Here is a 26,905-nt window from a genome sequence, read left to right on the forward strand (position 1 = left end):
CCAAAGGGTCAGTTCCAGAAAAGCAGCAGAAATAAGATGCAAGTGGGAGTCAGAGCTGGGCAGACAGCAGCACTGATCTGAAGGCTGCAGAGCCAGGGGACCACGGCCTTGGCCTGGGGTTCTCTCTCGTCCTCACTAACCTGGGCTTGCAGCATCCTCAGGTACCACTGATATTGGTGCTCCATGAGACCTGAGGCTCTTCTCTCTGCCCTTTCCAGGAGATGCTGGCTCCGGCCAGAGCTGGCACAGGACATGGCAGAGTGGGAGCACAGGAGTCACTGCACTGGGCAGAGGAGCATTGGGCAGATATGGGGTGAGCCAAAGCCTCATGTGAGAGGCTCAGTGCTGGCCCCAGGGCACCTACCAGGTGATGCCTGGGAGGGGGGTGGGGGCTGAAGTCTGTGGGGAATTGCTGTTCCCAAAGGCTCAGCAGCAGCACAGCACCATCTACACCATGGGAAGTTTGGGAGGGTGCTCAGGACCCCTCTACTGTGATGAGGACTAAGGGAAGGATTTTCTCCTGTCCTTGCCATTGTTTTTCTGCTCTGCTCCGTTTGTCCCCAGTGCTGTCTGAGCCAGGAGCCTGGAAATACATCAAGGCCCCCGCAAAATGTGGGTGGCTGAGCCTTTCATCTCCTCTCTTCCTTGCTGCCCTCCTCATCCCTCTGAGCTAAATAGAGCTGGCTGCAGCAGTGGGAGAAGGGACTCCTGGCTGCCCCAATGCCTGTGCTGCACACTCCAATATTGCTAAAAATCACCCATAAATCTCACCCATCCAAGGTCCTTCTCCCCTCTGCACCCCCAGTCTCTGTGGGAACTTGCTGCAGTCACTTTGCTCATTGCTGACGTCCCCTCTGAGGAGCACGACCCTGCTGGGGCAGGGCAGGGCCACAGGATCTGCTTCCAATGGGAGCCTGGTGAACAAGGGATGCTGATAAGAAAAGAATCCAAATCTACTCAAATTTTTCCACCACCGCTTCAGCCCTGGAGGAGGGACTGGCACTTCCAGAAGGACCAGAGCTGGATGAGGGATAGTCCGTCCAGCCAACCCCTCCTCAAATCTCTCCACAGCTGAACTTCAGTGGTGGCAAAGTGCCCTGTGGCAACATCAGCACTCACATGGTGGCCTGTAGCTGTCCCCCACTTGCTCCCAGAGGGGTCCATGTTCCCCCTGCCTCCTGGGCTCTGGAGGTGTCTGCATTAACCCACAATGTTTGAGTCAAAAGAGTTTGGCTGCACAGAAAGGGTGGGAGGGAACAATATGGGAGGTGTGAGATGAACAGCCTGGGAGAGATTTGCTACTGCTTTTCACAGAAAAGAGCCAGGAGAAAGGAGGGAAAATGACTCAAAAACCAGAGTAAAAGGAGAGAGAAGACAAGTGGAGAGGATACACTCCCTTGGGTACAGCTCACAGGGGTGGTGGGTGCTGCTGGGACCCATGGGGAACCATTTGGGAAGCAAAAGCAGTTTCTGCAGAGTTCTCTGGGATTATGCTTAAGTGTTTCACCAACACCCACCTCTGCCTACCTCTCTGGTAGTACTGAGAGCTGGAGACTGACCCTTTGCTCTGCAGGGTAGTGGGTTCACTACCCTATAGGTGTTGGCAATGCCATGGGAAGACTTTTCCTATCTCTTCCCATGTGTCAGCCCAGCTCACCTCTCCCTGGTTGCAGAGGGGAAAGAAAGGGCTTTCAAACTTAATTTCTTCCAAAATCCCAGTGCCCTGGATTCTCCTGGTTCTCAACACCTTCACTCCCACAGGGCACCCCTTTGTCCCAGTGCCCAGGTACCCCCATGGCTCCACGGACATGGGGCCAGAGCGTGAGGTGCCCCCAGCACCACCAACACCATGGAGCTGAGGGTCTCCATCAATGGCAGAGCACCTCCTGGGTGGTTTGGATCACTGGACTTTATTTGCATGAAGATAAATTGCGTATTTGTCTGTACAATTTCTCCTTAAATACTTGGCAATGCTTAAAAAAATGAAAAACAAAAACAATCAGGGAGAAAAAATCCTAAACCAGAAAGGAACAGTGCAGGCTACAATATCCAAACAGTACAATGCTTGTGAATAAATAACCCCCTGGGGTGGCTGTAGGGACTGCAGGGGGCTGCTGAACTCAGAAGCCATCGGGTCCTTGCTACCCCTTCCTGAGACAGCAGGAACAGCGTCCAGGTGGGACTGGGTGGGCACAGATGCCCCTCCCTGCCCTCTCCCAGTTCCTAGTTGCCTGTCTCGGCTGTGGTGGTGCTGGTGGCGTTTTTGTTGGTTTTGCAGCAGAAGTACTGGTTCCAGATCTGCAGGAAGGCTGTCCGGAACTTCTTGATGCGGAAGGCGTAGACAATGGGGTTCATGGCCGAGTTGCCATGGGTGAGGAAGATGGCAATGTAGGTGAGGATGTGCGGGGTCTGGCAGGACGGGCAGAACAGGGTGATGCAGTTGAGGACGTGCAGAGGCAGCCAGCTGAGCGCAAACAGGAAAAGAACCAGCGCCAAGGACTTGGCGATCTTCAGCTCCTTGCCATAGTACTTCTGGGGGTCGTTGGAGCTGGAACACACCTTCTTGTTGAGCTGCTTGCGGATTAGGTTGAAGACCTCCAGGTAGATGAGCAGCATCAGCAGCAGGGGCGGCAGGACCCAGACGAAGAAGTTGAAGTACACCATGTACTCCATGCTGATGACTGTCTCAAACTGGCACGTGATGACAAACTCCGTGTGGCTGCTGTTCAGCTCCTGAGTCCTTCGCATCTTGTTGAGGTTGTTCCACCCAAACATGGGAGTAAGTCCCACCAGAAAAGAGACTATCCAACAGCAGGCGATGGCCACGGCTGCCCGCCGTGGTGTCACCACGCTCTTGTACCTGTGGGAGAGACAACAGCCACAGGAAGGAGTTAGACATGGGCAGGATGCTCTGCTTGGGGGTTGTGTAGCTCCAGGTGGAGTGGTAGTGGTGGGGTGGCAGTGCCCGTGCTGAGGTAGGAGGATGCTCCTCCTTCCCTCCCCTGGAAGTGGCTAACAGCCTGTTCTGAAAATTGTGTTCACAGATTGGTTTCCCTGCCTGTGTCCTGGGATGGCAGAGACCCCAGGCACAGTCCATGAGCTCCGGGGGATGATGTCAAGCCAGGGAATGCATTAGCACCTGGAATGGGCCTGAGTGTCCAACCCTCATGATTTGGAGGGATTTCATATGCTCATATGCCCAGCTCCCGTCCAAGCACCTGCACCCAGAGCAGGAGGTCGCCCTCTCCTCCTGCCGCGCACCAACCCCACCAGCTCACTGTCCCAGACAACTGCCCTGTGCCTGGGGAGGAAATGGCCAGCAAAAGCATCCCCTGGGATGTGCTGGGTGGAGGAAGGATCTGCAGGTGCTAATGGACCCCTGGGGAAGCTTTGGGCACAGCCTGTTCCTCTCCTAATGCGCTTGGATTGACAAAACACTCTTTCTTGATGGGCTGATGCCAGGGGCAGGAGGAGGAGGAGAGCTGTGTTCTGGCTAGGCTCTGCTCCCTCCCTGATGCCCCTGGGGAGCCACCAGGGCTGGGCTCATTTCTCCAGAGCTCTGCAAGCGGGAAGTGCAGTCTGCTGGATTGATTTTTCCCCTGGCTCTCCAGAAAGCTTTTCTTTGGAGGCTGAGAAGATTCTTAGCCCAAGAGTTATTGCTTTCCACCAAAGGGGATTGAATAAAGAATGTTTTCCTGACTGTTTGCTGGGTCTCTCAGTGCTGCTGGTGTTAACCCAACCATGGGGACCATGTGGAGGTGGCTGGCAAACCTGGTTTCCCAATCCTGCTGCTCAGAGCTCTCCACTGCAGGTCTGTAGCCTTTACCTGTGATGGAAATTGATCATTTTGGGCCTTTTTTATACAGCCAAGGACCCAAACCCACTCTCCCTTCTCAAGACCCCTCTCATGGGCAAGGCATCAAGGTGGGTGCTTGGAGTGGCACAGGCTGGAGGAGAGGACTTCAGTCCCTGTGAGTCCAGAGGGTCCAGAGCCATTGGTCCCCTTCAGCTTTCCTGAAGGAACCTCCTGTGCCCTGGGAAAAGCTTCACAACATCCTGGTGGCAGCCAGGTCCCATGGGAAAGAGGTGACAGTATGGGCAGCTGTTTCCGCTGAGAGCCAAGGCTGGCTTTGGAGGGTGATTTATTCCTTGTGGGGAGGAGAGAGGGCAGGAGACCCTGAGAAAGGCTCAGGGCAGGGACAGCTGGGGCACAGGGAGGGCAAGGGGTGGTGGGAAAGAACCAGCACTGGGGGTCAAGTGAAGGGAATGGCAAGGAGGGTCCAAGGGAGCAGGGGGTGGCAGAGGGATGCCAGAGACTCCCTCTGGAGTGGGGCTGTGTGCTGACCCCTGCACCCCATGTCTGGTTGCAGGTCCTTGGCGGGGGGCTGATGTGCCCTCCAGCTCTGACACCCCACTGCCACCTCGCCAGGCTTGAACAGCTTGGGGAGTGACACCAGAAACAGCAGCAGCACCCCCTGCCCCAGCTCCTTCCCTCTTTGCAACCCCTGCAAGCTGTGCCCCATTTCTCACTCCTGGGGGTTTCTGGGGTCTTCTACTGGACATGCTCCCACTCGGGGTGCTCCCTGACCTGCAGAGCTGTGTGGCAGCCATTGCCCAAGAGACAAAGCTGCTGAGCAGCAGCGGTGTCACCACGGCCCCCAAATATGGTCCCAGGGCTGGCAGCCACCACCCAGACACGGGGTCCATCTTTCCTCACTGCACACCCCTCTCTTCCCATGGTCCATATCCATCCCTCCTCCCTGCATGTCCATCTCTCTGCCATGGTGCATATCCATCTTCACCCTGTGCTGCAGTGACTGCTCTGACACTGCCTGGGAGCAGGACCTGCCTCTCCCAGCTCCTGCCTTCCCTTTGCCCCACAAGGTTTGAGGGTGCACCTGCAGAAGCAGCCAGGGGAAGCCGGGACATCCTCCTCCAGCCTGTGTGTGACATGGTCACAGAAAAGTGGGTGAACCAAAAACCCATAGAAAACAGCCATATTTTCTTCTTCAAGCAACAAGCCAAGGGCAGAGGCAGCTGCAGGAAATGTGCTTCCAGGGACCTGTGTCCACTGTCTCCATCAGCCCCACATGGAGAATGACAAAAGCTGTAAAATTGTTCCAGGTTCCTCCCTCCAGCTCACCAGGCCCATCCATCCACTGGAGCTCTCATGGAGCTCTCATGGGGCTCAGCTGGTCCAAAGTCCAAATTCCTTTTGCACTCTATTTTCCTTGGAGGTGTCCAAGGAATGCCTGAGTGCTCTGGGCTGGATGATGAGGTGGGGATAGGTTACAGGTTGGAATTGATGGTCTCAGAGGCCTTTTCCAACCTAATTGATTCTGTGATTCTGTAAAGGGTGGAAATGCAAGATCCTACCTAATTCTCAACCCCTGCCACATGGTGGGAGGACAGTTAGCAGAGGGACAGGGACAGACCTTGCTGTTCCCAGCATTATTCTTGGTTATGCCATAAAGAAAATATTTTCTCATTTGTCTCATTTTGCATTAATATGATAGGGCTGGAGTTTGGGATGGTATGGGAGGCAGAAGCACTAGAAAATGCTGATAATGGCTCATAGTTAATAAATAATCTTATTATTCTCATCAGCACCAGAGCGATTACCAGCATCATTGCAATTTTATTACTGCTGTTATTTTTATTAACAGCTGTGACTAAAACATCCATGGTAATCATTACCCCCATCCTCATCCACTTTGGGTTTGTTTCCTTTTCCCCTGGGGATTTGAGCCTGACTATAATTGGTAGATGTTCCCCTTGCTCTCCCTGAGTGGTGGTTTTTGCATCATCCCATCCCCACAGGGATGGGCATTGACCCAAACCCTCTTGGATGCAAAGTCGAGGAGAAAGGACCCATGACCATCCAGACTCATCATGAGAAGGGATGGGCAGGAACTGTGGTGTGGAACAAAATTGCCTTTGAGGGTTTGGAAGATAATGCCAAGAGGCAAAAAGGCAATTATTGATAGAGCTGTTTGCTCCCCAGGGGAAGGGAATAGGTGATGGGTGGAGGCAGAGGCCAACAAATTGTCCCCAGGGGCTGCACAGAGCTGGCAGGGAGACAGGGAGCAGCTCTCCAGGGCAGGATGCTGTCTCCAGGAGAGGCTGAGGATGGAGCAGACACTGAGACTCTTTTTCTCATGAAGATCATAGGATCCTAGAATGGTTTGATAGGGAAGGGATTTAAATCCCATCTCCTTCCCACCCCTGCCATGGGCCGGGACACCTTCCATTATCCCAGGTTGCTCCAAGCCCCAATGTCCAGCCTGGCCTTGGACACTTCCAGCCATGGAGCAGCCACAGGTTCTCTCTGCACCCTGTGTCAGGGCCTCACCACCCTCGGAGGGAACAATTCCTTCCCAATATCCCATCTAACCCCACCTTCCAGCAGTGGGAAGCCATTCCCCCCTTGTCCTGTCCCTCCAGACCTTTGTAATAGCCCCCTGGCCATCATTCTGAAGATACCATCCACCCTCCTTTCCCTTTGGTCTTCATTCCCAGACTAAATTCAACTTCTTCTGCCACATCTTGATGTGTCCAGACCTCTGCAACCCTCTCTGCTGCAGCCCAGGGAGCCCAGCTCAGCCCAGGCTCTGCTCTGGAGGTGCCCAGCCCTAGGTAGGCAAAGGCCCTGTGACCATTTCAGATATTAGGGCATGTCTGAAAGCACCTGGAGAACAGAGCATTCACCTGGAGAACAGAGCATTCTTTGCTTTCATGGATTTCACCTTTGCCTTGGGGTCTTTCCCCAAGAGAGAGATGAGGGCTCATTTCCAACATCCCAACCCAGAGATAAATCCAAACCCAACACTCACCAAACATCTCTTGTTTTGTTTGAAAAAGATTCAAAGGCTCTAGGCCTGGTTTGAATAAAATGTGAAGGTTTTTAGCAGTTCTGTGATTAGTTTTCCTGTCCACAAAACACTTGCTGTTGTCCAGCCAGTGCCAAGATGTGGCTTTGCTGGTCTTTGCTCTGGAGAGTTTATTGCAGTGCAATTCCTGGGAAATTAATTCACTAATGAAGACAGACCATTACTAATGAAAAGAATCTGGAGCCAATGTGGCAGGGAGAAAGGAGGCCAAGCTGACATGAAGCTCATCTGCACGATGAACACAGCAAGAAAAAGCAGCCAGACCATGTCCTGATCTAATTGAAGGTCTCTAGACAAAAGTGCTTTGATCTCAGAGGATTTGGATTCCTGCTCCTTTCTCCTGGCTGTATCTTCCCTTCAGATCTTTCAGTGTCCTGGAGGCTGCTGGGTGGGAAAACTCAGATTGTTGGTGTTCAAAGCTTTGCTTTTGCATTTTTGGAGCACTGCTCTGGAATGAGAGCCTGAGAAATGCAAAGTGGCGTCTGGGTTCTGCAAGGGTGAGGTCAGCCACAGCTCAGGGCTGGGACAAGGGGGTCCCTGGGTACTCACACAAAGTGGGAAGTGGTGCAGAAAGAACTCTGATCGTAGAGCCTTTGTCACTATGATCTTGGAAGGGAAAGGTTGGTTCCTTCCTCATGGAACCACAGAATGGTAGCAAATGTGGGTTTGTGGCCACAGGTGGGTGTCTCACCATGTTAGTGGTGGCCTTGGGAGGGATAGAGGTCAACCGATATCAGTCAAAGCTGGTATTTGGATGGATATTACAGCTTGCTCCTACAAATGCTTGGAATGGAGAGACTGGTCCTGTCAGCACTGCCTTAGGATACATGGGGGACTGTCCTGATCCCCAAATCCAGACTGATTGTTTGTTAAAACCCAGGTGGCAAGTAAAGGCATAGAAAATGGTCTGGTCTTTCAGACAAGCCAGAAGGACATGCAGCAAGGACATTGGTGTTTGTTGGTGCTGGAGCCCCTGTCTTGTACCAAAGTAGCCCAGCAGTCTCCATAAGCACAACATTTCCAGCCTGACACCTTCATCCAACCACAGAGCCCCTTCCCACTTCCTGGAGAAGGTGTCCCCGCTCCAAACGGACCTGGAGCACCCTGTGTGTTTCCCTTCCCAGCACCTCTGGCTGGTTGGTCTGCAAGAGATTTGAGCTGTGGGAGAAATCTGAGAAGTGCCAGCAGCTCCCTGGGACAAGAGGGAGTGGGAAACACGGTGGGAGGGCACAGCCAGGGGGTCAGGACATGGAATCCTGGCCTCAGTCTCTGCCCTGGGGACCTGATTTAAAAGGAGATGAGGAGGAAAAGAGGAAAATCTCTCCCTGGTGCCTCACCCATGTCTGTGTGCTTGGGCTGAGGGACAGTTGGATGAGGACAATGATCACTTTCCTACAGGTGTCACTTTTGGAGGTTCCCAGGGCAGGAGAGGCAGCAATGGCAACAGGAACCTTTTACCAACCACTAACACGGGTGGGGCTGCATCCCAAACCTGTACCTGGAACCTCTCTGGCAACCACTGAGCCCAGGTCAGGGCTGCCCTGCTCCCATTTCCACCAGCTGTCCCAGTCTGGGGCTGGCACTGGGACAGCCCAGGGGGCCTGGTGCTCCCGGGGCCATGTGCTGCAAGGAGAGGAGGGCACAGGAGGTCCAAAGGTGAGAAGGAGTCCAGAGATGGATGTTCCCCACAGTTGCTGGGTCCTCCCACCCACACCTCTGTCCCTGTGTGCTCTGAGCTGTGATTCCAGAGGTTGTGGCTGTCACTGGAGCACTCTTGGCTGTAACTTGGCCCTGCAGGGCACCCAAGCCCAGCTAGGACTCCCCCACTGAGAGACAGGGAAGGATTTTCTCACTGTATGGTGTCTTTTCTGCTTGGCCCAGCTCTGGGAGCAGCTGACACCATCCTAAACTGGCAGCTCAGCCCACACGTGGTGACCTGGAGCTGCAGCCACTCCTGCCTCCCCAGAGACCACCTGGGCATGAGAAGTGTCTTTGAGGATCTCTGCTCCCAAAACACTTTGGGTTTCCTCCACTGCAGCAGGAGGAGATGGTTCCACACCAGGAGGCTTCTTGATGCAAACCTCCCCCAGAGCCACCAGGAGAAAGGCAGGGGAAAGGGTGGATGTGTGCATCCCACTGCTGACCATCCTGGTCCATCCGTGTTCAGGGTTTGGTTTTACCATCCCTAAAAGGTGATTCAGTGTAGGAATCATTCTGCAAAGAGTGCCTGCAAAGCACAAAGAACTCCAGCCAGGCAAAGCGTCTGGCAAGACCTCTGGATGTTTGCAATCACTTCTAATAGCCAGTAATTCTCTAATGGATGTGGGTGAGGGTCATTATGAGGCTGAGGAGAACAAATTCATGCTGCAAAATTGATTGGTCCCCACACACGGAAACATGGAGCCCCCAGGACTTTGGTGAGGGCTTCATTCAGTGGTGGAAGAAGCTGGAACTTGTCACAGTTCCAGCAAATGGCAAGAGAACAACACAAAAAGGGGATTTCGTGCTTTGAACTTGTCAGAGAATGTTGTGGAGAGACCTGGAACATGTCCTGGGCTCCAAACAGGGATTGGGGAAATGCTGCTGCCTTGGTGTGGGTTCAATCTTGATGTGGGCTCAGCCTGCCCTGACACAGCTCTCAGGACCTTGGAGGCATCCTGGAATCCTTGAGGACTGTAGAGGGATGTGAGCACATCCAAAAGCAGCCCCAGGGACACAAACATCCCCACAAGAAGCTGAGGAGATAAGGTAGAAAACAGCTTTATGTGCTGAAATGGTTGGAAGTGGGAATGAGGCCTCCATGGGGCGGCCTGGCCATGCCAGGTTATCTTCAGCCCAGACTGGCAGTACCAAAATGAGGGCCCATCGGGGATGCCCACCCAGATGGTGGTTAGGGGTGAGGGAAAAGGTGACCCCCCAGCTCCAGCCTGTATCAACACAGAGCCACGTCCCCCCAACTCTGCCACTCCCCCGATGCCACCAGTCTCAGTAGGACCAAACCTCAAAGCACAGCACACGCCAGAGATCAGCCCAGCCTGAGCTTGGCACCTCCTGTGTGGGCATCACCCAGAGCCCCAGGAGATTTCCCTGCTCCCCCATATCCCCACACACCCCACAGTGCCCATCTGGTTCTGAGCTAAACCTGCCCTATTTCAGGTTCCAGTGACAGGATCACGTCTTTTCCTGCAGAGCCAAGGAGATTTATCCTATCACACCTCTGGTCCCTGGGAACAGCCACAACATCCCAGCAGGCTGGCTGGGCTCCCCACAGCCCCTCCAGGACTGCTCCCAGCCCTGCTGGAGCTGGATCCAGCCTCCCCTGGGTGTCTGTGCTGCTGCGCTGCCCCAGCTCTGGCAATGAGTCACAGCCTTGGGAACAAAGCTCAGGCTTCCAGGAACTGCAGAGCTGCTCTCAGATCCCCTGCCCAGCTGTGCTCAGCTCAGAGGTGTGGGGTGAGCAACCACAGCGTTCCACCCAGAGCAGAGCAGCACCCACAGCTCCCCTGGGGTATCCCTGTGGCTCCCACTGTGACCAGGGGCTGCAGGGGAAGGGGGAGCACAGGAGGGCTGGGGATCTCTGGGAGGGAGGATGGAAAGCACAGAGAGCTCACACTGAAGCATCCTTCCTTCAGGTTCTGCCCTGGTGTGGAGGAGATGCGGCTGCTGTCCAAGGAAGGTGAAGGAGGGCTGGTCATCCCCTCTGCTCAGAGAGGGTTTTCCTACATCCTCCAGAGCACCCCTCACCCCAGCAGCCAATATCAATCCTTTCTGCTCAGAAAACTAATATTGTTTCCAAACTGAGCTTGGTTTTCAGCCTGAGGCTGCAGCCTGATGTGGACTCTGTCACCGCACAAGCAGATTCTCAGCAAGGACCACTCACCCCATGCTCAGCCCCAAATGTGTTTGTGGAGGTTAAGCAGGGAGCTGGGATGCCCAGGCCATCCAATGCCCGAGGGAAATGACAATTTAATTTGTGTCTGTGAGTGAGCACCACCCTCCAACCCCAGGCAGACCCTTCATGCCCAAAACAGGAGCTGTGAGACCCCTGGTGCCATGGGCAGCACCAAGTCCTTCCAAGGGTGCTGAGGAGTGGCCCTGCTCTGGATGTATCACCCTCCTGCTGCCATGTGACAGTGTGAGGGTGCACCCAATGGCCCTGGTCAGTGGGGCATGAGTCCCACTGAGCCAGAGTTTTGCACCCAGGCAGCTCTGGGGCTCCCTCCCAGCTCTACCATGTGTGGCCAGGGCCCTCCAGGACCCCTGAATTTTCTGAACCTCTGGCTTCTTCCTCCAGGACCCTGAGGGAGGGAGGGAGGGAGGGAAGGGAGGGAAGTGATTTAACACTCTTGGCAATGGCTGCAAAATCATGAAACGACCTGCAGAATCTCAGAACTGGTGATGTTCTCTGAAAAAATGCGATGTTCTTGTCTTTTGGCTGCTGCTTTCAGGCAACAAGATTTCGAGCAAAGCAAAGTGTGAGAAATGGTGCTTTAAAAAAAAAAAAAAAAAGAAGAAGAAGCAGAAGCTGAGATTCTTTTATAGACCCAGGAATTTAGGAATGAGGACACACAGAGAAGGACAGCTTGGTCCCCAAGAGATGGGGTGAGGTTGTGAAAGCTGCAGGACAATCTGATGAGCACCACAGGCTTGTCTCTGGTGCTGCCCCTGTGCAATATATTTCCTGGACATTTTTAGTGTCTAAACAGTTTTGTTGTCAAAAATAGGGATTTGTTGTGTGAGCATTGCCTTGGAGGGTGGCTCCCACACAACTGCATCATCACAGGGATGAGCCCCCATGTGCTGTGGGAGCAACCCCACCTCCAGCAGAAGACAATTTCAGGTGCAGCCACTCATCCCCATGTGATCTCTCTCTGGCCAGGCTGGACAGGGCTTGGAGCATCCTGGTCTGGGGAAGGTGTCCCTGCCCATGGCAGGGGATGGAGCAGGATGAGCTTTTGGGCCCCTTCCCATCTAAACCATTCCATGATTCTATGACAGTGCTGGAGCTGTTTCTCACCCAGGGCTGTGGTAGGATATCAACTTGGCCAGGAGTCTCAGGAGGAGTCTCAGGTCATCTTCCCTTGCTGTGCTGGGCCACCTCCCTGTGCATTTGGCCACCTCCAGGGGTGCCACACAACAGCCCTGCCCCTGCCACAGCAACCAGTGAGGAACTGATTGTCCAGACCCAACTCAGCAGAGTCTCTGTGTGATTGGATAAGTGAGGGTGAGGCATTCCCTGAGTACAAAGGAGAAGGATAAAAGGCAGTTTTTGCCAATCTTCAGTGCAAATCCAGGGCTTGGCTGGATAAAAGCAGTGGGTTTTTAATTATTGCTTGTATTGCACTTGATTTTTCTATGCATTGCATATTTTGATTCTTTATGCAAAAGAAACTCTTTGAAACGAGGCCTCTGAAAGTCAGCCCTCAAAATTTAGAAGGGAGGGGGAAGAGGGGAGGACGAAGAAAGAAAGTAGCTCTAAAACCTGCTTTAAATGCCAAATGCAACAAATGTGGCTCTGGGAAATGGAAATGGGACAGCAGATATAAAGTACCTGATATGACTGGGCTCCCAAGGGCTCTGTGGCTCAGAGTCCATCCCACAAAACACTGAGCTGCTGAGGGAAAAGGCTGTGCTGGGAGGGAGGTGCCAGCTGGGGAAGTGCCCAGTGCCAGCCCCTTCTCTGCTTGTCACCACCACTGCCACACAAAGGGAGCTGGGTCTCCAGGGGAGGGCTCCAGCCAGGGGGGGCTGGAAAGCATCAAAAGCCATTAAAAGATAGGAGCAGATCAGGGATCCCAAGGAGAAGGGAAATGAGGGGGGTCTTGAGAGCTGCTGTTGTGGTTGTATTTGCATTCAACAGGACATTGAGATCTGCTTCCCAGATAAATGGGAGGCAGGAAACTGGAGATAGAATCTCGATTAAGAAAGGCACCAAGAAAGCCTCAGAGCAAGGCTTAGGTGGGTCTTTATCTCTCCAGTGCAGAAGGACTCATCAGAAAAAAAGATATATCCTAAATTACAGTTGGAACAAGAGATTGGTATTGGCTGCCTTTTAATTTCTTGAGTTTTACACTTCCCTTGCTAACCTGACTCCTGATTTTGCAGTCAACAACTAAACTCCTGATTTCCTTAGGCTGCAACTTGTTACTGGATCAGGATCCTCATAGCAGAATTTGTCACTGCAAAGGGAACATTTCCTTTCTTGCACTTAACCCAGTTCAAAGATTAGGACATTCAAGACTGAAAAATTGGCTGGAGGTTCCCAAAGCGAGGGAGGTTGTTTTCTCCACCCAATGCCTGGAGGAGAATTAGCAGTGCTGATGAGATCTACTGTTTCTAAACCTCAGAGGACACAGTAACCCAAAACAACCAGTCCAGCACCTTCTGTCCAATGCATATTTCCCCTGATTAAAAGATCAATTTCAAATGCAAAAGCAGCTGGATTCATTTAAGGTTTTTTAAATGAGTTGGTTATATGTAGTTCAGCTGGGGGAAATAATTTTGGAGGTACCAATTTGGGCTACAGTCGGCTTCCAACTTCTGTCCAAACACAACTCCCCACAAAGTTTAAGTAAAACCTGTGTAATTACCCCCTCCACACACCATAAAGATGGAAGAAGTAACAAGCAGAGGACATGAGTGTAAAGCCATTGAGTTGTTTATCCTGGAATGAGTCTGAACAGTGAATCCATATCTCAGTCAGTCAAATGAAATACCAATTTGGAAGTGAAGACTCCAGTTAACACCACAATTAAATGTTCCCTCACCTCTGAGAAAACAGGAAAACAAATAAAAAGTGCAAATGCAAAGCAAACCTGAAGTTTATTTGCACTCTGTTTTCTCATTTAGATTAAAAGATTATTTATTCACTTGGAAGAAAACTGAGGGGCCTTGTTCCCTGGGGGGTAACAGCTCAGTATTTCCATCAGGACGGTGGAGAGATCTGAGACCCAAGATCAGGTATTGCAGTGAAATGTCTCAGTTGGGCCTAAATTACAGCCTCTGCATGTTCCTAATTACTCTGGTCTTAATTCCAGCAAGGAACAATGGGCAGACACAGCCAGAGGCTGCCAAGGCAGCCTGGCTGGCTCATGGAGGTGAGGGACACATGGACCAGGCAGGATGGAGGTCATGGATATGCCCCAAGGGCTGGAGTCCTCTGCTCTGGAGCCAGGCTGGGAGGGCTGGGGGTGCTCACCTGGAGACGAAAAAGCTCTGGGGAGAATTTAGAGCCCCTTCCAGTGCCTAAAGAGACCCTAAGACAACCGAAGAGGGACTTGGGACAAGGGATGGAGGGACAGGACAAAGCAGAATGGCTTCTCACTGCCAGAGGACAGGGCTAGATAGAATACTGGGAAAGAATTATTCCCTGGGAGGGTGGGGATCCCCTGGCACAGGTTGCCCAGAGAAGCTGTGGCTGCCCCATGCCTCTAAGTGTCCAAGACAGAGGTTGGATGGGACTTGGAGCAACCTGGGATAGTGGAAGGTGTCATGGCACAGAGTGGGACTGGGTGAGCTTTGAGGTCCCTTCCCACCCAAACCTGCCTGGGGGTTCTGGCACTTTAGGAAATGCATTTCCCTCTCCCTGAGCCTCAGCAGAGCCAGGGCTGCCTGTGGGTGGGGAGCAGGGCTGGAATGTGGAGGATCCCCACAAGACCCCCTCATTTATGGGTCACACAGAGGGTGGAACGATCTTTAAGGACCCTTCCAATCCAAACCATTCTAGGATTCCATCATCCCCTGGAGAAAAGGGGTGTCACTGACTGCTCCATCCTCAATCCAAGAAAATTTGACTGCAGCATCTCCTGGATTCTGGGATTCCAGGTTTTCTGCTATTGGAGCACTTTCAGCTCCTTAGAGCAGACAAACGTCACTGAGCTCATAAAGAACCTGTGTCCCAGCAGTGCTGAATGTGGGGAATGAGCTCCCTAAGATTAGACCCATCTGAGCTGCACCCATGCTGGCTCTGCTCAGGCTTTGCCAAGTCCATCTGGACCCAGGCTGAGCCCTTGCCTCTCCCAGTCGGGAGCACTCAGTGGAGAATGGAGCCTTCACACTGAGAGAAATGAGTGTTTCATTTGTGTATTCCATGGGTAAAGGCACTGAGTGTTGTTACCAGAGCAGAAAAAAAAAGAGGAATAATTTAATCTGTAGGACTGTGCTAATTCTGGCATGTCTGAGAAAGCATTTCTCAGCATCAGCCCCTCGCTGCTGTCAGAGAGAGCATCACTCTCTCTGTGAACAGATGGGGAGACTGAGTCGCAGAGGGGAGCTGTGATCTGCCAAGATGGACCAATCTGAATGAGAAAACATCCCTGGTGCCAGGAGCTGGCGCTTCCCTTCTTTGAAGGAGGCCAAAGAAAATCATCCCCATCTCTGGCTGCAGAGAGAGAAATGGCCTGGAGAAGGTGGATATACTGTCGTGGCAGCAACGTCCCAGCCTTCTGTGCCTTCCTTAGAGGAATGATGGAGAGGTGATATTGCCACCCCAGGCAGGGGGTGGGACAGGGGGATGTCACTTCTGTGTCCCCACAGTCCTGCTGGGCTTGGCTGGTACCTGGGATCTGTGTGCAAGAGGACCAGGGATAGCACAGAGGGAGGCTGGCGAGGGACACACAGGAAAGAGGCTGGGGAAGAAATCTCTTGTCCTCCTCCAGCTCTTTTTTGTGATCAGAGGCTTTGGTACCTGACAAAAACCCAACCAAACCGCCCAAGACTGGGACAGCTGCTGGTCAGAGTTGCCTGCTCAGTTCTGTGGGGCAAAGCCCAAGCAAGGAAGGGATGAGAGAACAATGGGAAATGCACTGAGAGGGAGGGTGAGGGTGCACAGGGGAGGTGTTGGGTCCCACAGGGCAGAGAAGGGCAAACTCAGATGCTCCAAATCTTTCCAGTGTCTGATCTTGCTCTGCTCCTCCCTACATCACCAAATGCAGCCCTTCCTCCTCTGTTTGTCCCCATTGCCCACCAGCCCTCAGCCCAAAGGAGTCTGTGAGGAGAAGGATCTCAGTCTTTCAGGGTTACTTCATCCTCTCTCACTGGTGGCATCACCAGTGCTGTCTCCCTTTCCCCCTGCCCTGCCCATCCAGCCACCCTTGGGAACAGCATCTCCATGCAGGGCCAGAGGTGCAGTGGGACTGCCTGTGTGCTCAGCTCATTGCTATGCTGCAAGCCAGCCTGCTGCCTCTGTGGGCTTTTTGTGGCTGCCTGAGAGAGCATCAATTGTTCTTTCTTGCCACTGGGCATCCCATGCAGGAGCCAGCCCCAGCAGCTGGGTGGCTGCACTTCCAGAGCAGCAACTCCCTGCTAGAGCCCAGGCAGCCTCTGGGACAGCACCTTTCCTATTCCACAGCCTTGACAGTTCAGGTCACCTTGGGTGAGAGGTGTCCCAAAAGGACCAGCCCCTTGGGACACTCCTCCAGCAGGGGCTCTGCTGCTGTGTCCATCCCTGCTGCTTTGGGAGGATTCCTGTGAAAAATCATCCATTTGTCTCCAGGACAATCTAATGCTGTTCCTGTCAGCTCAGCTGTGCTGGCTGTCATTTCCCCATGCTGAGACACTACTGTTGTCCCCAAGGGGATGAGCCTCTCAAGCTGTCCCCATCCCTCCCAGAAATCTCTTGCTCCTGTGGTCCCCTCCATGCTCCATGTCCTGCTGTCTGCAGAGACCACAACCCTCCCCAAGCTGTGTCTGGGTTCTCCTCACACCCCTGTGGGCAAGATCCTTCAGGGCTTTTCCCTGTCCTTCCAGACAGAGATTTTCTTCCAGCCCATCAGTTCCTGTCCAGTCTGAAATGACTCTGGTGTGTGTCACAATGAAACTCACCTCTCAGGTTCTTTCACTGTGGTACCTCCCACATATTTTCCTCTTTTTTTCCATCCTTCTTTGTGTTGCTATGACCTTTCTCTCCCCCCTGCCTCCACCCCAGGACACAGACCTGCCAGTGCAGCACTGTGACCCTTGGATGAGCCATTCCCTGCTGTCAGGCTGATTTCAAGCACAGTCATTGGGATGCAGGAGCTCCATTGTGCCCATCCCTGATCCTCTGTCCAGCCCTGCCTGTTCTGCCTTGGACACCCATGAGCCTGCACGTCCCAGGCCACCCAGAAAGGTCCCCTCAGAGCAGATCCCCACGGCCAGCGGTGGCTGGTGTTGGGTACAAGCTACTCTGAGGTGTGCCAGACAGGAGATTTCATTGGGTCTGGCCTCACAAGGCTTCCTCCAGATCCGAGTGTGGAAGTGGAGGCTGGTGGGCTTTGTCCCAGATGTCTCATGGCCAAAATCCCCTTCCTGGTCAACAGAGCCAATCTGGCCCTTTTACAACACAGTTAAGCTTATTCTGACACCACAAATGGACTAAAAAACCCTGGTGTGATTGACCTAGGGGTGTAGAAGGAGCTGAGGGTGCTTTGGCTGTTGGTGGCCACATGGGAGATGTCCAACAAGAGCAAGACAGAGGCCACATGCCTGTGCCAAGGGCTGGGCAAGGGCACAGAGACCAGCCCAGAGCTCAGAGCTGCTCAGTGGGGAAGGCTCCAGGTCAAGAGGAGCATCTGAGCCCCTCTGCACTCCCAGCCTGCATCCCAGAGTGATGTCTGAGCTTCTCTACAACCCCTGTGAGTCATTTATACCTGCCCTGTCACCGGCTCTGGCGAAGGTGAAACCAGAGATGAGACTGGCCTGGTGAATGTCAGGTGATAATATGGCCCCTCCTCTGGATGGAGTCACATTCCTACATCCCGGGGGTGGGGGAAGACCCGGGACCCCATCAAAGGGCTCCTGACTCCCTGAGCCAGCTCAGCCCAGAGCCCGGTGAGCTGGGCCTGACTCAGCCCCACACCCAGCCTGCAGGCCCAGGGCAGCTGAATCAGCAGCTTTGGCTTTGGCAGAGCCTCCTTGCCGGGGTGTGTGCCTTGTCTCTGTGCCAGCAGCTGCACAGGCCCTCAGACACGCAGCCCTGAGGGACATCACTGTCACCTCCACCAGCCCAGTGCCCTGGGACACAGCCCAGCCACTCCAGGAAAGGGAAATGCCAGATGTCACCCATCTCCTGGAAGTGTGACAGCGTGTCTGGGTGTTCCCAGGCAGTTCTGGGGCCCTGCCACTCATCCACAGGCCTGTGCCCCGGACACAGGAGCGTCTCAGCTCCAGTGAGGGCCCTGCTGCCTGTCCCACCTTGCCTGAGTGGTCCTGGCTGTGGATGCTCCTCACTTTCTGCTCGTGGACCCTCCCTGCTGCCACAGGATGAGGGAACACAGTCTGGCTGTGTCCCACCAGCTTGGTAGAGTAGATCCTCTTGGATTGATGGTACCACACCTGAACCATGGCCATGGAGGTACCAGAGCCTTGCTGGGTTCCATCCACACATCCCCACCTGGTCTGGTGTCTGCTCCCTGTAGGACGAGTTCGTGGGGAGCCACAGAATCCCAGAAACCCAGAGTGGTTTGGGTGGGAAGAGACCTTAAAGCTCATCCAGCCCCATGCCTGCCATGGCAGGGGTACCTTTCACTAGCCCAGGTTGCTCCAAGCTCTGTCCAACCTGGCCTTGGACACTTCCAGGGATGGGGCAGCCACAGCTTCTCTGGGCACCCTGTGCCAGGGCCTCACCACCCTGACAGGGAAGAATTCCTTCCCAGTATTGAACCGAAATTTCTGGTTTTTCAGTTTGAACCCATTGCTCCTTGTCCTGTCCTATGGTTGAGCCAACCTGGCCCATTGAAGACACATTCAATCTGCTTTAATACCACATAAGGCTACAAACCCATGCTGTGGTGCTCCCTGGGCTGTGAAAAAGAAACAATTTAATTTCATGGGGTTACTCCTGCAGGGACCAGCAGGGCTGGGACTGGATCCCGGCTCAAGAGCCCTGGGCACAGTCATGGCAGCACTCCAGTGCAGGAACAGAGAGGCCATGTTGTCCCAGAAATCTCAGCTTCCACACCTTCCCTGTTCCAGCCTCCATCCCTCAGCCTGTGAGATCACCCTGAGCCAGCCATGGTGCAGCTCAGTGCCTCAGTTTCCCCATCTGCAGATGTGCCCTTGCCAGGAACACGCCCTCAGATTTACTGGCGAGACATTGCTAAGGGTCAATTCCTTACCCTGAAAATCAACAGAAATAGGTAAAAAGCCCAATAAAAACATTCCCAGAGCAGGGGTTTGGGGTGCAGCACCAGGAAGGAGTAGGTTTTCATTCATGGCCCTGCAGCACAGCCCTGGCAGATGTGAGCTCTGTGAAGGGACAGATGTGACACTGCTATTGGGGTCAGAGCGATTACCCGGCACAGGGACCACACCTCGCCCTCCTGGGAGACACAAGGACCAGGAGGGGACAGGGTCCTGCTGCTCAGGGAGCCCACACAGCATCTCTTGAGGCCATTCACTTCCTTTGCCCTTTTGATTCAGAGAATTTGTGAATAACTCTGAATATCAGGCTCTGAGCATCCCCTCACAGGATTCAGGGCTCTCCTCCCCTTCCCTCTGCTCTACTGGCCATGGAGCATCCCACACTCAGCCCCTCACTGCATCCCCAGCTGACATCCCCAAGCCCCAGGATTTTTCCTGCCATTCCAGGAGCTGGGAATGCTGTAGACAGCCCCACTTGTCTCCCTGCAGACTCACGACAGTGTCTGGAGCTTTTGGGAGTGACCTGATTTTGCGTCTGCCAGCCAAGATCTCGTGGCACTGCTGCAGCAGCTGTGTGAGCTCCCAGTGAGCCTAATCCAGGCATCCCCTCACTGAGGGAAGAGCCCTCATGGCTTTGATCCCTGACTTAGCCTGTTCATGGCTGAAAATTATTCTGTGGATCAGAGAGAAGGGCTGAAAACCAGCTCACCTGGGTATTTACAGGTCTTTACCAGGATCTCAAACCAACATAACCTGCTGGTAAATCCCTGCCCATCTCAAGGGCTCTGGGATTTTGGTGATACTGGAATTGATCTCCTGGTGCTGCCCTGGCACAGCTCGTCCCTGCAGCCAGATCTGGCTGGAGCAGAGCTCGGTGGGAAATGCTGGCTCTGATGTAGCACCCACATGCTGAGCTGGTGCAGTGTGCTGGAAACTGTGGCTTGGAAACAGCCTCCAGTCTGCAGAAACCTCCCTGGACTGTAATTCCTGCATTTTAATCTCCATCCTTGGTTCAGAGCTGCCTGTTCCATGGAATGAAGGTCTCTACAGATCACTCTCACTTGCTAAAAATATACCTGGAGGAGGGCAGCAAGGAAAGAAACAAAAGAGGCTGCAAAGACCTACAGTCCCCAAAATTCCTCCAGGTTAGGGAAAATGGAAGTATTCTCCTTGGAAATGAAATGTGCTTTCTCGGGGGCTGGGCCTGTATGGATGGATGGCATCTTTTCATTGACTAGTGGAGGGTGAAAGAAAATAGATGAGCTCCAGGGTGAGAGCTCTGAGTCACCTGGATGCTTTTGAAATTCCTCTGAATGTAAAACAGGCCTTGGAAGGGCTGTGGTTTGGCTTGTTCACTGGCCTGGCTGGACAGGAAGGTTTCCTGGCACTAAGTGTTGAGAGTGTTGGAAAGATGTCCCATGGGCCCTTTGATGTTTTGGGAGGTGGGAATTTGCATCCCAGTGTTCTCCTCCTCACCCATCCCATGGCAGCAGGTGCCCATCACTCCCCTCCATGAACCCTTGGTGATGGAATGGTTTGGATGGAAGAGACCTTAAAGCCCATTTTGTTCCACTCATGGGCAGGGACACCTTTGACTATCCTAGGTTGCTCCAAGCCCCATCCAACTTGACCTTGGACACTTCCAGGGGTGGTGCAGCCACCCCACAGCTTCTCTGGGCACCCTGCATTGGGGAAAAGCCCCTCAGATGTGTCCTGCTCCAGCACTCAGCTGGCTGAGGGCAAAAAGACTTCCCAGGCTTACCATGACCTAGTCGTAGCTGGCCCCATGCCTGTGGCCCTTGGCAGGACTGGAGAGAAGGGGAAAGAGCACTACAATCCCAGGAAGAGCCTGAGCTCGGGCAAGAGCCTGGAAACAGCGAGTCCAGGGGGAAGCTTCCCCCTCCATGTCCATCCAGGAGCTCACAGGTCCCCTGCACATCTCCCTCACTTCCTGCCTTGCAGGCACTGCACTCCAGGGCTGAGGGATGTTCCTGCCATCTGAGCTGTTTTATCTCATTCCAGACAGGCACTCTTGAACCACCAGACAATGCCAGTTCTGTCCACAGAGCCACCTCCTGACAATGATTTTACCCTGGGCTCTTCTCCTGCTGTGCTCCAGCCTCCTGGCCCCCATTTCCTAGGGAGTTCCAACCATTCTGACCTAACTTCCATGGCTCTGCAGCCTCACAGGGGCGCATTCCAAACCTTCAGCAGCACCAAAGGCAGCTCTCCCTGGTGGGATGTTCCTTGGGATGCTGCAGGCTGGGAAGGGCAGGGCTAGGAGGAGACCCCAATGCTGAGGCCCAGGCACAGAGGGAGGAGGTCCTGGCTGTGGACAGAGAGACTCCAACACGAGGGCTCCTGCAAATATCAGATTCCTGCAGGTTTTTCCTTCCTGAGACATTTCAAAGCGTTTGGGGTGAGGGCACAAGGTGAGGACCCTCAGGGACGTTTCAAGATAGGCTTGGGTTGCATCCACACATTCAGAATCCCCAGCCAAGGGGTGGTTTGGCACATCCCAAGGACAGCAGCTCCTTTTGCTATGGCCCTGTCCAAAAGGCCCAAAACACAGAGCAGAGACAGGGCCCCCAGGGCAGCAGAGGCTGGCGCTGAAGGAGCTGCATCCCCCCAAAACATTCCTGCAGCCCCGTCTCCTCCAGCATCCTGCCTGCCCCGGGATGCCGAGGGGCCGGTTCCTGCCAGACACCCCCAGCTGGTGCTTCCCCTCCCTTTGAACTCCTTTCATTCTCCCCAAGCACGGCTGTGAGAGGGAAGTTTGGGCTGGGCTCAGGGACCCCGCTGTGCCCGGACGGGGGGATCACAGGCTGGGGGTCCTGCCTGGCTGCCGGGCAGGGAGGAAGGATGTGAGAGGGGAGGGGGAGTTTTCCACCAGCAAATCTATTTTAGGTGGTTTCCAGCTGTTCCTGTGGGGGCTGGGAAGTGGGGGACCCTCTGCTCTAGCCTGCTCAGCCCAACTGATGCTCCTGCATCCTTCCAAAGTCAAGGCAAGGCCCCTGAGCGGGGAGGAAGCATCCCTCAGGGCCCAGCAGCCAGGAGGGATCATCCCCAGGGGCAAATGGAGAGGGTTTGGTGGGATATCCCAGTCCCTTGACCACGCTGGGTGAAGAAGGAAGAACAGGACGTGCCAACTCAAATCCAAGCAAGACCCATCTCCATCTGATAAAATCTGCTTTGCAGGGGTGGCCCACATCCCTCTGTGCTTCTGTGTCCATGGGAAGTGGCCACTGGAGCAATGCAGCTTTGGATGCTGCTTTGACATCTCCCACTGCTATGTAGAGACACCCCAAATGTCTCAAGGCACCATTTCTTCCAGGAGATATCCACCCCTGGGAACACCAAGTTCCCAAACTCGCAGTCCAAGGACTGGGGTGTCCACGGGGAGCCTGGAGCTGGAACCAGCTGCCATGCACCATGTTCCCCACTCCCTGCCATTCTTCCCTGTGAGGAAGGCACAGGTTGCCCAGAGCAGCTGTGGCTGCCCCATCCCTGAAAGAGCCCAAGGCCAGGCTGGAAGGGGCTTGGAGCACCCTGGGGTAGTAGAAGGTGTCCCAGCCCCTGGCAGGGTAAGGTCCTTTCACAAACAAACCTCCCAGGGATGCTGTGGCTCTGTGAAATGCATTCCCTCTCCCTGAGCCTCGGCAGCACCAGGGCTGCCTGTGGATGAGGGGCAGGGCTGGAATGTTTGGGATGCCCCCGAGACCCCCTCAGCCTTGTGCAGGTCACACTGGTGAGGATCCAGCCTGTGCCAGGCTTGTCTGAGGAGTCCTGTTGGCACAGGAATGGGCTGCAGCGAGCACACTGTCCATGCCTGGGCTGGAGGGGCTGCCGTAGGGATAAGCCTGAGGCAGATACTCCCCACCCCTGCCTGCAAATCTCTGCTCAGGTCTGGCTGCCATCATTGCCTGCAGCCCTCCAGGGATGCTTGGAGCTCTCCCAGAGCTCTCCCAGCACAGTGGCCTCACGTGTTTCCCCAGGGCCCTGAGTCCTCCAGGTGCTCGGGGCTCTCACTTTGCCATTGCTGGGTTCAGTGTCACAGTCAGGAATGACACCACAAGAGCCATGAGCACTGCAAAAATGCCATCCCTGTCATCCTTAGCATCCTCCAACAGACTGGGAGAAACTTGAGGTATTTCAGACTCAGAAAATATTCCTTAGTGGTGTTTCCTGTCCTGTGTGCTATCTACAGGGCACTACATCTCCTAAAATCTCCACATGTGCCAACTGCCAGGAATTCATGAAGCTGTGGGATCTTTTTAAGGTTGGGAAAGATCTCTGAGACACTTGAGTGCATCTATTAAGTTGATGAGGTTACAAAGCTTTTCAATATTAAAATAGGCTCTGAAAAGACAAAGGAAAATCTCTTGCTGCTGAGTGCTTGGGCACACAATGGGATCACAAAATTCAGGGTAGAAATTTCATAAGAAAAACCCACCCAAACTGTGTACAGCATAATATTAATATTAATATTGCTCCCAGGAAAGCTCTTGGGATCAGGGCAGGAATCTCCCCTGAAAGGCCCATCTGATGCTCAGAGGCAGACAAGGAGTTAAAAATGGACTGGTTTGTTAGGAAAATGCCTGACAGGCTGTGCTGCTCCTGTGGAGCCGCAGAACTCCCACAGCAGAGCCTTCCCCACAGGCAGGGGATGTGCGAAGCCCAAAAAAGCTCCAAGAGCAGTGACAGGGTGGGAATCACTCTGGCGCCACCGGCGGGCTGGGAGACAGTGACTGGGAAAATCACACCTAGGGAGGAAGTCAGGAACAGTCTGTGAAAATCATGTGTGGCAGGGAGGGGGTGGGCTGGGATTGTGGATTTATCCTGGGCCCCCTCCTCTGTCTTACACTCCTCCTCTCCACCTCTGCTGGTGGTGGCTGCAGCAAAAGCCCAAAGGAGCACATCTCTGGCCTGACCCCGTGCATCTGGGAGCACTGAGCACTCCAGAGCAGTCAGGTGATCCCCAACACCTGGGGTGCCTCCTGTCCCTGTCTCCCTGCCCCAGGAAGGGTCCTACACCTGCTGGGGTCTGGGCAGCACCAACACAAGGGATGCCTTTCTGGGGTGTTTGTGCTGATGGAGGGTCTGGGACCCCTCCAGCCAACTGCCTCAACTGCTGAGGGGTAATGGGGGGACACGAGTGCTCAGCTGGCCTGGGCTGTTTTCCAGCAATGCTCCCACATCCGGAGCCTTGCAGGGCAGATGAGGCTGGCAAAGGCATCCCCACAGAGTGAGGGGGACTCACAGTGAGGGGCTGAGCCTGGCTCTGCTCGGGGACACCGAGCTCGGGTGTCCTGTCCCCTTCTAGGCCTACTCACAGCCACCGTGGCACCCCAGAAATGCTTCCCCAAACCAGCATGGCCCCACCATGGGAAGGGAGTGGGGCATAAAGGGTTAACTATCTCCTCCTGGAGTGTCAGAGTTCGAACAAAGTGCTCAAATAAAGTGCCTCCCTCCTTTACACCACGAGGCACTTGCTCTGGGCTTGGAATGGCAACAGATACAGAAGGGGCAAAAGGGGGAAAGGAGTAATTTGTGGGGCACTCCATAGCTGGGATCTCTCCTGGGTGAGGCTGCCCCATGAAGCGTGCCAGGCTGTCACCTCTGGTTCTTCAAACTGTCAAAGCTGTGTCCCACAGCAAGCCACCCCCGTGCTCCCCATGGCAAGGGAAGAGCTGGGGTGAAAGGCAAAGCTGTCACCTGCTTTCCTCCTGGAGCACGCGGCTGGGGCTGTCCCGTGTGTGGGGTCACACTTTGTCCTGGCCATGGGCATCCCATGGCTGTTCCTCACTGCCAGCTAGCTGCCACAGTGTGATCTCTGCCTGCACACCCAGCACCCCCTGAGCCCCCAAAAGAAGCTGCTGGAGGCTCCAGGACACCCCCCCCACACACACACCCCCCTACCCAGCCTGCCCCGGTTTCTGCTGCAGCCAGATGTGTCTGGGATGGCAGCGTTCTCCCAGTGTTTCTACAAGAATTTGGGGTTTCCTCAGTCCCTTTTAACCTCCACAGCAGACGTGGTTCCGACGCCTTTTCCTACCTGACAGGGATCTTCACCCGCAGGTACCGATCCACGGCGATGGCCAGAAGCGCCAGGATGGAGCTCTCCGTGAGGATGAGGACGGGACAGGCCACCATGAGGCAGGTGTAAAACTCCGTCTGGGGTCCGATGTTGATGATGATGGCCAGGGGGATGACCAGAGCCCCCACGGCCACGTCTGCCACTGCCAGCGAGACGATGAAGCAGAAGGTGGCATCCCGCAGCGCCTGGTTCATCTTCACAGCCCAGATGACCAGGATATTGCCCGGCACGGACACCAAAGCGATGAGCACTTCGATGGAGATGTAGGCAGCCTGGAAGGCTGAGATGGGGTGTGCCATGATGCTCCGGTCCGCCCCGCTCCCGTGGGGGTCCTCGGTCACCTGCAAACGCACAGGGAGACGGTGAGAGAGTGGCATCGCTGCCAGAGCTGCGAGCGGGATGGAGCCTGTGCGAGGGGGTGGGAAAAACTCCTCTCCTGTCTGTGCCGTCCCCCGGGACTCCGGGCCCCCCCGCCCCCGCCCCGAGCTCATCCTGCACCCACCCCGCGCCCACCTCCATCCCGCACCCATCTCGATCACTCGCCCTTCTCCGTCCCGCACTCTTCTCCGTCCCGCACATCCCGCACCCATCTCCATCCCGCAGCGCGACCGCTCCCGGCGGTGAAGAGGGAGCGGGAGCCGCCGGTCAGTCCCGGGAGAGCGGCAGAGCCCCGCGCCCCTGGGGCCGCCCCGGGGGCCGCTGTCGGAGCCTTTCGGGGCTCCCTCTGTCTCTGATCCCTGGATCCCCTCCCTGCTCTGCGCTGCTTCCTGTAGCCACCCGAGTCCCGAGTCCCGGCAGCCGACCCCTCTCACCTTGTCCTGCAAATCCAGGGCTTGTTTTGGGGTGCTCTCACCCACAGAGAGCCAGCGCTGTCCCCCCGCAGGGCAAGGCGGGGCTCATGCCGGGGGCGGCCGGGGGGACCCTGCGGCCGCCGGGGACCGGGGCTGGCCGCGGCCGCCGGGGCTGCGCTCGGTCCCCGGTGCCCGACACCGCTCGGCTCCCGCAGGCGCTGCCCCCTCCCCGCCGGAGCCGAAGCATCACATGGTGCCGCCTTCCAGCCTTTAAAGAGCGACTGACCCGATTCGGGGCTCGCCGCGGCACCGGGAAGGACCGGGGGGGGGGGGGGGGTGCGCGGGGGCCGGGCGGAGGCGGCGGGACCGGGCGGAGCGGGGAGAGGCGGCAGCGGGGGGAGCAGCCGAGCCAGTCCCAGCCCCAACGCTGCCGCCACCAGTCGGGCTCCGGATTTAACGCTAAAACCGGTTTTTGAGGTCGGGTGTGAGCAGAGGATCGGGACGGGGAGGGGAGGCAGAGCCTGAGCTGGGGTGGGCGAGGACCCGGCCCGGCCCGGGCACGGGCAGCGCTGTTCGGGACTGTGCCCCGGGACGGCGTCGGGACCCCAAGTCAGACCCGAACGGCCTCAAGGAGCTCTGGTGCTCACCTGGGCTGTGGCTGGCACTGCCTTACCCAAAATCACTGCTGGGGTGGGCGGGGGTGAAACCCCGAGAGCGCTCTTCATCCTCCGAACTGCACCGCCGGGCTGCGGAGGGGCTGCGTCCCCGGGGCAGAGGAAGGCTCTGTCCACACACGGCGTCTGGAGAAATGGGGGCCCCGAACTGCTGCTGGAATATGGTCACCCCCCAATTCCCCTCTCCGGGCCAGGCAGAACAGACAAAACGGGTCTGGGGGCTCAATCTCACTGATGGATTGAACCCCCCAATCCCTCCAGGGACCTCCGGATGTACACCAGGCACCTGCAAAGCTCATCTTACATAAATCACTTCCCAGGAGTGCGGCTGGT

The 26,905-nt window shown here is 55.1% G+C and overlaps 1 protein-coding gene across 1 annotated transcript; it reads right to left on the bottom strand.

The window, feature by feature from the left end:
• Positions 1-1,891: 1,891 nt before the first annotated feature.
• LOC118696387 (adenosine receptor A1) lies at positions 1,892-26,218 on the bottom strand. Its single transcript, XM_036398541.2, has 3 exons — positions 25,920-26,218; positions 25,066-25,448; positions 1,892-2,860 (listed from the first exon to the last, which is right to left on the bottom strand). Exons 2-3 carry the CDS (start codon positions 25,404-25,406, stop codon positions 2,224-2,226), a joined length of 978 nt encoding a protein of 325 aa, XP_036254434.1. The 5' UTR covers positions 25,407-25,448; positions 25,920-26,218; the 3' UTR covers positions 1,892-2,223.
• Positions 26,219-26,905: the final 687 nt, after the last annotated feature.

This window comes from Molothrus ater, chromosome 25 (genome assembly GCF_012460135.2).
Source record: "Molothrus ater isolate BHLD 08-10-18 breed brown headed cowbird chromosome 25, BPBGC_Mater_1.1, whole genome shotgun sequence".
Classification (NCBI taxonomy): domain Eukaryota; kingdom Metazoa; phylum Chordata; class Aves; order Passeriformes; family Icteridae; genus Molothrus; species Molothrus ater.

Coding starts and splice junctions, on each gene's coding strand:
- LOC118696387 (XM_036398541.2), bottom strand. CDS start 25,406: ATGGCACACCCCATCTCAGCCTTCCAGGCTGCCTACATCTCCATCGAA. Junction 2,861..25,065: donor CGGGTGAAGATCCCTGTCAG/GTAGGAAAAGGC, acceptor TCTCTCCCACAG/GTACAAGAGCGTGGTGACAC.